General features: G+C 31.6%; 1 protein-coding gene across 1 annotated transcript; it reads right to left on the reverse strand.

Annotated features, from left to right (window-relative positions):
- Positions 1-3,910: 3,910 nt before the first annotated feature.
- On the reverse strand, positions 3,911-7,025 carry LOC110997387 (cytochrome P450 6B6). The gene is made up of 2 exons (XM_022265527.2): positions 5,575-7,025; positions 3,911-4,417 (listed from the first exon to the last, which is right to left on the reverse strand). The coding sequence occupies exons 1-2, from the start codon at positions 6,941-6,943 to the stop codon at positions 4,227-4,229; spliced, it is 1,560 nt and encodes a 519-aa protein (XP_022121219.2). The 5' UTR covers positions 6,944-7,025; the 3' UTR covers positions 3,911-4,226.
- Between the last annotated feature and the right edge of the window lie 3,331 nt (positions 7,026-10,356).

A 10,356-nucleotide genomic window follows, 5' to 3' on the forward strand; every position in this document is an offset into this window, starting at 1 on the left:
AACCGATCATAGAGTTAGGTATAAATTACATATACGGTATCTTTGAGAATGGAGAGTACATTAATCGGATAAAAGGAAAGTCTGATTTAGATGTAGTTGACAGTGACGAGGGTGTAACCGTTGATATTAATTGGGTTTGCGAGGAACAAAAAATGAACATACCGTATGCAAGTTTCTGTGTTAATTAATATACTTTTTTATTACAATTTTTATTATGTTTTGCTTGATACGATTAAATTTTTTTATTGCATAGATTTTAACGCGGGCTTTGAGCAAGGCGACCGAATCAAGAAATTCGTTACGAAAAAAAAACCTAACACATCATGATGTAAAATATGTGCGGCGAATATGTGTTAAAGCGGGACAGATCGCATACCTGTCTTTTTTTCTTTACCGCGGCAGTTCCCTAGTACGACACGTTTTTTTATCATACATGTGTCTTTACCAGGACATCATGGAACATTACATATGTAATTAATATGAAAGTATCAGTTATAATATGGAGACATATTATATAAAGAAACACGAGTGGCACTCGGGGACTGCCGCGGTAAAGCTATTGCATAGCATTTTTGTAATTATAATCATTTATTTACTTTTTATTTACGCAGTATTTTTTCTTTGATATTAATTCAATCTACCACTCTACCAGACTAACACGCCTATATAGTCTGTCTCACTGTAACGCGTACCGGCTGCACCTATATTACGTCATCGTGTTAGGTTTTTTCGTTTTGGAATTTCTTGATTCAGTCGCCGCGCTCAAAGCCCGCGTAAAATCTATGCAATAGCTTAAAATATTTATAATAATTGACATGTGATATTTTCTGAATTGAAATTGAATGGCGAACGAACCGAAATAAAATACATCGGAAGAAAGGTAATAAAAATCGTAACATAAATTAAAAACGTATATAATTTGATAAAAAGAACTAGTTCAATGCTATATATTATCCATAAAAGTTAAGTTATTCATGAAATAAAGTAATAAAAATATATCCAAGTTTACGTCTATTTTATGACGAGTATAAAATACACAACACTTGCATACAAGAGAGGCATATTTTATACGTTTTTTCACGTAAGAGCGACGCAACCCTTTATGGGACTTGGTTTCCGATTACATTTGATTCTTTGATAATTTCATCTCGTACACAAGATCAGCTTTCTGTTTACCATACATTGTTTCATTATGACATGTCGGTATCAGCATGATATTTCACTTTTCCGTATGATATTTAAGCGAACCATGAAGTCTTAAATCTGTAAAACTCTAAAATATAAGTCTTGTGACACATTATTCTTGGTATCAAATTTGGAAACTGTGTGTCTCATTTTCATGATGTTGTCTGAAGAAGGTTCTATTATCGGTTCGGTATATATCGGTTCTATCCATAGTGATCAAAGTGAACAACCACGATTTTTAATACTTTTGCAGTTATACTTCTTTTGACGCATTAGAGAAAAATGGTAAGGGGAAATTTTTGCGATGCTCGCACACACCGTCACAAAAAATCGACACCATTTAGTCCAACATTTTAGTTTTTTCTAATGTTAGTGTCGCTTTTATCTTTTTACTCAAAAATAAGTATAACTTTCTAAGGCATGGACATACGAAATGTTTGTCAGAGCTAAATTCTGGCCTCAAAGTTCAGACAGTTCCGTGTCTGTTTCAGGATAATTTGTCAATCTAATAGGCAAGTAGGTGATCAGCCTCTTGTATCTGACCGTGTGTCACTTGTTGACTTTATGGGTCTAAGACAAGCCGTTGTTTTTCTTTACCTTTCGAGCGAATTTTAAAGGCGCACATAGAAAGAAAGTCCATTGGTGCACAGCCGGCGGGGATCAAACCTACGACAGGTTTGATCCCCGCCTCAGGGATTAGAGCTACTACAGAACACTAATTTCAATAAGCGCTTATCTTAAATATTATTAATTAAGGAAAGGAAAGGATCTACATATTTTAGTAAAATAAGCAAAATACGTAAAATACATGAAGAAAAGGTCAAATTCTGTTGCAAAGATCTGCTGCAACAATAAACATTGCTAAAACTATTTGAAAAGAGGTTTTTGCCCATAGCTCTCCATATAATGGTTTATCTCCATATATGGAACCTTTTGAAAGGTTATTAGAGACTTTTTTAAAATTCCAATTTTGTTTGTCAAAAGTGCCTTTAAATAGGCCTAATTGAAATAAATGATTTGACTTTTAGCTTTTTCATCATTGAAAAGCTGTTCATATTTTTAAATTAATTAAAATTTAAAGTTTAATTAAAATTTTAATTAACGCTTAAAATGTATTTTGTTGCATTTGCACTTCAGTGGAATTTAAAGTCTAAATTAGGGATTTTAATATTAGTTGTGTAGTTTCTAATATATTTGATTTTAATTTTATTTCATGCTTTTGCGGTTGGTTGGATATGGCTACAATGTTCTATGGAAACTTGAATAATCACATTCACATCGTATATTTTAGCGCAAGCTGTGGTCTAACGCCTACGAAATTGCACTAAATTTGAATTCACATCACGCAACCGATTCTCCAGCCTACTGTTTTTATAATTTTAAAGTTATATCGACAGTTTTTTTATATTATTTTACCACAATTAATGTATTGACTTTCAATAACTTTATATTTTGGATATGATAATATGTATCTTAAATTTATCTTTGTATCATTTTATATGTGCTACATACAATATAATATTATTTAAATCGATTTAAAATAAAGTATTTACATTTTTGACTACTCTCACTAAAATAATATTTTGTATGGAAATACAAACTATTGTATTGTACCGGTTTTTAATTAAAACAGTATTATGTAGCTTTTACTAGTGTAAAAGCTAAATAATACCGTATTAATTAAAAACCGGTACCGAAAACCGTATCTAAATACCGTTTCTAAATACTGGTTGAAATATTTTTCCGGTATAGCGAGCTAAAATATCTTCCACACGTGTTCCGGTTAACGCCCGCCTCGCATAAATCACCAAATCAAATTTTAATATGAACGCAACCTGCCATTTTGCAAATATGAAAGACTGGCAATAAAGCGATATTAACTCGTGTGAAGTAATTTAAAGAGGCAAATTTTTATATGCCATTAATGTTTTACCGTCTCCAAATCACATTGGTTATACCGGGTTTTGTTTAGAGCTGTCTTTTATTTCTTTTTTCTTTCTTTTATTTTGGGAAAAAGTCTTAAATTATGTTAATCGTACTTTAATTTTGTATATTCGTTTTACTATCTCGAAACATAAACATAAATTCTAGATCATTATTATTTAAAGATGATTATTGTGTATATAATTTGAAGGTGGCTTTTGCGATATTATAGACGGCACACAGATAACTAAAAAACATAGAAAGAAATTTAAATGTGTTTAAATGTAAAAGTTTATATAATAAATTAAATCATAAATAACGAATTATTTACTAAATAAATGACTTATTAAATAAATAAAACTACACATTATAAACACTAAACTTAAATTATCATCTCAGTCATATCGCATTATTCAATATAATGTCATCAACCGATACAGAGCGCATACAATGTGATAAATCATTCAATTAGGAAACATTTCCACAAAAAAATCTCAAATGAATTTACGGTACTAGTATCAACTTTGTATTATTTTTTACGTAAATTATAATGACATTAAGAGCCTCCAACTGGAAACTATTTATGGTCTTAAAGTTATAATTTTTTTTATATGACCCTTGTTGTTTCGTATATAATCTCAGTGTTTCTTCATAAAACTGTATAAACAATGTTATCCGTAATTAACATATTAATATTTTCTTATTATTATCAAACTGTTTATGGGTAAGATTTGTTTAAATTTTATCTAAATAAATATAAAATAAAATATACAAAATAAAGTCTCCTGCCCGCTTGACCCTGTTCTAAAAAAAAAGATTTGACGGCAAACAATTGATTTAAAATTAATTCGTCTAAAATTTAATCAATAGATATAAATGATGTTGCATATTTTTATTTTATTTGAAAAAAGCTCTACTTGATACTAAGATATCTAATGAGTATTCAGCGTTCTAGCGCTTCGTAGAAAGATCACATTTATTTCGAATATTTTTAATTTCAAAAATAAATTCATTATAAGGTATTTTATCAAAAATAGATCTGAGAAAAATAATACTCTTAACACGCTTCAAGGTCGTTGACAAGGTTAGATGTCGTGCAACTGGTTTTTGTATCGACGTTACGATATAATTGGCACATTCGATTCCCGGAGTTTGAAGGTCAAGGGGACTCCACCAACCACAGTCTGGACGATGTCAGAAGCAGGGTTCACACGCGGGTAACGAGGTGCTCCTGGTGCAGGATACACAGAGAACCGCGATAATACTGCTGCCAAGCCTGCCAGTGATTGCATCATTCCAAGACGAGCACCTGTAATACACAGTTAACAGTCACAATGTTTGTCCTCAATGGACTCCTAAACCACTTAACCGATTGTAATAAAATTCGCACACCATGTGCAGTTCGATCCAACTTGAGAGATAGGATAGGTATTGCAAATTATTTGTTTATTATTTGATACAATTCTAACAGATGGCGCTGAGTTAAAGGTAGTTTAGTTTAGGTCCGTGTCGTGGTACCAACGTTTCACATATGTTCTCCTACGGTTTCCCTTGATTAATTTACTACTATGTAATATAACAAAAACCTAAGCCACAGCAACGCTTGGCTGAGTCTGCTAATACTAGTTTTATTTCCTGCTAAATTAAGAAAAATATTTTTTTATTTTTTATTTATTCATGACAGAAATAGAAATATGGCTGTGACATAATTCCCAGATTTTATCTATATTTCTGGACAAAAACAATTAAATCGCGGTACAGGTGGCTTGTGATTTGAAAACGGCATTCCTTGAACTAATGATTTAAGAAATGTATTCATAACATGTATAAAATAGGTAACAACAAAATTTATTAGTTATTTTTTATTTTATATTTTGTTTTTAATCCAAAGTAATGGCCATTGTCAGTTTGGTGGCTTCGTAAATTTAAAAATAAAGTATATGATCACACTCTCGTTATCGTGACAACAAAGCAATAAGAGCATGATTTACTGATAATAATATTAGTTTAAGAATTAAAGCATTGTGATATATTGAGTCAAGATGTAGCAGCACAAAATTTAAACGCAATTCAAATAAGTGTATGAAGACGTAAACTATATTTCTTTGTATTTCCTCTGGAAAACCATTACAATAAAGTTGTATTTGAGTAATGATTGCTATCACCCCGCGTATGTAGAGTTCGTATGTTCGTTATTACTGAAAAAGCGTGAGCTACTGAATCAAAATAAAAAAATAATTTTCATTTTCTTTGCGCGAACACTATAAAACTTCTTCGGAGATTTTTAATATGAAGCCTGCGAAAGACGTCTATAAAGTTGAATTCGTAAAGTTTTATTTCAATATCGTATATCTAAGTATGAAACGCATGCACAGAAAAAGAATAAGGTACCAACTAAAATTATAAATAGTATTCATCATATTTATTATTATAAATATTAGTTTCGTCTAATTACTCATAACTTACCAATGCAAGCCCTTGGCCCATCACCAAAAGGCAGGTAGACATTTTTATATTGATCACCATTCAATACATCTGGATCAAAACGTTCAGGGCGGAACTGCTTTGGATCATTAAAATACTGTGGATCGTTGTGTAATGCCTGCAGTGGAATTATAACTGACACTTCTTTATCGATTGTTAAATTCAAATCTTCAAAAGTATATTTGCGTGCACATTCACGTATAAGAAATCCTAAAGATGGAAACACTCGCATAGCTTCCTTAAATGTCCATTCTAAATATGTCATCTCTTTAACGGCTTCATAGGTTAATTTATTGTTATGTTTAGCTAAGACTCTATCAATTTCCTGTTGGACCTTACGTTGCACATGTATGTTATGGGCTAATTCATTTAAAGCAGTACTGGTAGCTGACGATGAAGTTTCAAAACCTGCTGCGAAAAATACGAACATCTGAGCAGCTAATAATTCATCATCAACATGCAACTCCGCGCGAGCCGCTTTTCCATCAGCTCCTACGCGTTCTATTGACTCTCCAACTATAGTTCCCTTTTTCTTGCATTCTATCAACAAGTCAACAAAGTCGTTTCTATTCGATGGCTCATAGTTTCGTTGCTTTAGTACTTCTTTTAGGAGACGAATAATAGTTTTTTCCACGTTGCCTAGAAACTTGAGATGTTTAAAGGTCTCAGGAAATAGTTCTTTCAAGAAGTTAGTAACCACGTTCCTGATACCTAATTGGAATATTTTGTTACCAAGTTTTCTGAATTCAGAGTCGTCGTCCTGTAGTGAGTCTGCATCTAATCCAAAGCCACAGGCTCCTATAAAGTCAGTTGTATAACGCGCCATGAGATCCCGTGCATCTATTACCCCCCCACTTTGCTCAGTCGCCTGCAACGCGCGCATTTGCAGCTTTTCAGCACGTTCCACAATCAGGGGGAACATAGCACGTAGCTTTCCTGTAGTGAAAGCTGGAGTCAATCTTTGCCGTAACAATCGCCACAAATCACCATCAGCGAAAAACAGGTTGCGCAACATTGGTTCCACCACCATTTTGTGAGTATTTAAACCACGGGGATAGAAGTGATAGAAATCTGACGTCAGTACATTTTTTATTAACTGCGGATCCCTTAGAACAATTTCGGGCTTTGTTGATCTGTAGAAGCCAACCACTTTTTCTTCAGGATACTTCCAGTAAGCCTCGGCGGCTAATTCAGTTGCACTCTTCTGCATTAGGTAATTCCTTGCATTGTTCCCAAGGAATGGTAAAGGTCTGTCGTTTTTCACACCTTTTTTCTCCCAATATTTGAAAGTTCTAGTACCGTAAAAGTATAAAACAACCAGCACAATTATTGTTAATGCAATCAGTAACATCTTGCGATATTTTATTGACCCGTCATGTGTTATTTATGTTATCAAACAAGTATATTCATCGCGCAAGCGTCTGATGCGTAGTAAAGCGAGAAGCGACTAACACAATATCATTAGATCTCGACCTTGTTGCATGGCCCCTCTATACTACACGTTATTATTATCCAGGATTATACACTTTGTTAACCAAACTATTAAGTATGAAATAACAGTTATAGTTTTATTGTATAAATATAACTGAATCTTATTTTAATATTGTCTCTAAAAACTAAATATAGAAATATGAATTTTTAAGATTATACTACATTTGTCTTCTATATAAATTCACTAGATAATACAAAAATTCGGGTATATAAAAAATTCACTTTAGATACTTTAATAAATACCGATTCAAACGCAAATTTTATTAGCATTTTAAAATTTTGAAAATATAATTAGGATTAAATTATAATTGATTAGTCAAGCCACATTTCATACATGTAATTGAAATACGGGGTACAGCATGGAAAAACAAAATGTCTGATATACAAACACTACAAAATAAATTAATAAAAGCATTATATAGATACAATTTTTTAACACAGACTAAAAAAATCTACAAAGAAACCAAAATTATGACGATTAAACCACTACAATATTATATTATATATACTATTTTATTATTTATACTAATAAATTTATAGCACCTGTATCTTAATCAAAAAAGTTTTAAATAACTCTCTCCATAGTAGCTCATCATTTTAAAAAATCAAATACACAACTGCACGCAATACTCGTCGAGCGAGTTTGCTTATCTCGTCGAAGCCGCGTACAAATTATTTGAAGAAGTCTATTAGATATGAGCGTCTGCAATTATTTAGTCAATTACCATCTAAAATTCGCACTATTGGTGTGTTTGACAAATTCAAAAAGGCAATAAAGATGCCTGTTAGAGTGAACACAGTTGACTAAAATTTAGACGGCTAATGGCGACGTGTATCTCGCTCGTGTATATACATATTAATATTAAGTTTCTCATGTTAATAAAATATTTTTCTTTTTGTAATGAGAATAAAGTTCTTTAAATATAAATTACTTATAACAAAACCAGATTAGTACAAAGCATTTAAAGCGAAAACTTTTATTGAAATGTCTTAAATATACAAGGTGTACTAAATAATAGACGGTCCATTTAAACTTATCAGGACGTTAATAAGAGTTTAAACAATCCAACATTTCAATTAAGAATCGAATGGTCCACATTGCTGGAAGTGAAACGTTGTAGAGATAGAAAAAAATATCAACTGCTTTTAATACGTAAACTACATACTGTTAATATTAAATATTTCAATATTACTTGTTTAAGTTTACCACGTCATACATAATACAATATCTATGATTAAAATTTTTAATAATTTAGTTAAACATAAAAGTTACCAAAAAAATACAATGAAAATTTAAAATCAAAATAACGTAAAAATACCAGAGATATATGTTAATATAAAAAAATACCAGCAAAACAGCGGATTAAGTAAGCTATCTCGTACCTCGTTGTTTTATTTTAGAAGCATTGTAATACTTTCTTTAAAATTGACTGTACTGGGCTTATCAGCCCAGTACAGTCTATCCAAGTATAATATATTGTTAGTTCTAAGATTTAGGAATGTACGTATGATTTTTTAAAGTTTTTTCATGTAGGATAATTGGTGTGGGTATTATTATGGCGTTGTATCGAATTAGTAGTAACTGTTAAGGTAGAATAATGAAGTGGAAAATAAATACGTAAAATGTATGAAACAAGTTATATGTCTCGTATTTAATAATTATTATTACAACATAAGTAATTATGTGAATAAATGTATACATCTGTCTCTGATTACAGAATTATTTGTCCGAAAATAAACGAACAATGATTACTGTCACTTTTTATAAAAAAATTGTTTTTGTTATATATAAGCAGGAAACAATGTCCAAAGTCCAAAATCGTAATTAAAGCCAGAACAAATTATTTCACCAATTTTATTACAACATAATTGCTATGTATGTTCAGTAAGGCGCAACTAAATATTTGCGAATATAGAGTATTACATAAGGCGCAAAATTTGTTTACGCTGTATATAAGATTGTATAGAAAAAGATATTTGCTTTTTAATTTTTCGGTTTATTTAATAAATACCTCGTATATAGAATTACTATTATAGTTTAATTAAATAAATAATTGCATATTAACATTGATATGAGCAAGTGAGAATAAAAATAGTTTTGTCTGGCTAGCCGTACAGGAAAAACAATTTGTTTGATCGAGTTTGCATTGATGTACTTCAGAGTCTGACTGTGCTCACAGCGTGGAATCTAAATTGAAACCTGTCACGAAAACCATAGATAAAACTAGATCATTTTTCATGGTTCGGCTCTATCGCCTATTCCTTAAACCGATAAAATAAATAAATCAGTGGCGCTACAACCTCTTTAGATCTTGGCCTCAGATTTCTGAATCTGTTTCATCATTATTTTTAAATAATAGGCAAGTAGGTGATCAGCCTCCAGTGCCTGACACACGTCGTCGATTTTTTGGGTCTAAGACAATAATATGTCGGTTCCCTCACGATGTTTTCCTTCACCGTTCGAGAAAATGTTAAATGCGCACATAGAAGGAAAGTCCATTGGTGCACAGCCGGGGAAAGAACCTAAGCCTTCATGAGTGTCGCACACTGAAGCCACTAGACCAACACTGCTCTTAAACCGATATCAATCTTTATTTCAGATAAATCATCATTATTTTTTCTTCTTACACACCATACTATCCACCATCCATCCACCATCTAAAGAGACAGCCTCTTATAGATATAAGAATAATCTAGAAAGTAATGTAGCCTGAATTAAGGGTAAAAGTACCACATGGAAACCAAAGTTAATATGACTGTATGGTGGTAATAAAGACTCTAAGCCATGGGAATCACGAACTTTAAACAAAAAGAACAAAGTATGATCGGCTGGAGTACCGGTATGCTGCTCGATAATGATTTTTCGTTCTCTTTTCACCAGAGCATAAATGTGCCAGAAAGATGCGAACAATTAACTTAGTTTAAAGGATGCGTGAAGATAGACGCTTAACGCACAAAAACAGATATGTTATCGATTGTTCAATACGGAATTATACTTTATTATATTTTCTCATGTCTAAAATTACATATCGAGATGTCAGATCGATAGGAGTTTAATGTACGATTTACGTAAAAATATATAAGATTTCAACTGACTTCAAACAATCTAATTGAAATAAAATTGATTTCTTTGAGAGTATAATATTATATAATCGTTTAGGTATTTGTATTTTAAATACTACGAATACTGAATTTTACGAGTAAGGCTTATATAACCATGTAACATATAATATTACGTTGCATTTTATACAACCAATTCCTAATACGAATAAA

Source organism: Pieris rapae, chromosome 17 (genome assembly GCF_905147795.1).
Source record: "Pieris rapae chromosome 17, ilPieRapa1.1, whole genome shotgun sequence".
NCBI classification, from domain to species: domain Eukaryota; kingdom Metazoa; phylum Arthropoda; class Insecta; order Lepidoptera; family Pieridae; genus Pieris; species Pieris rapae.

Coding starts and splice junctions, on each gene's coding strand:
- LOC110997387 (XM_022265527.2), bottom strand. CDS start 6,943: ATGTTACTGATTGCATTAACAATAATTGTGCTGGTTGTTTTATACTTT. Junction 4,418..5,574: donor TGGGCCAAGGGCTTGCATTG/GTAAGTTATGAG, acceptor TGTGTATTACAG/GTGCTCGTCTTGGAATGATG.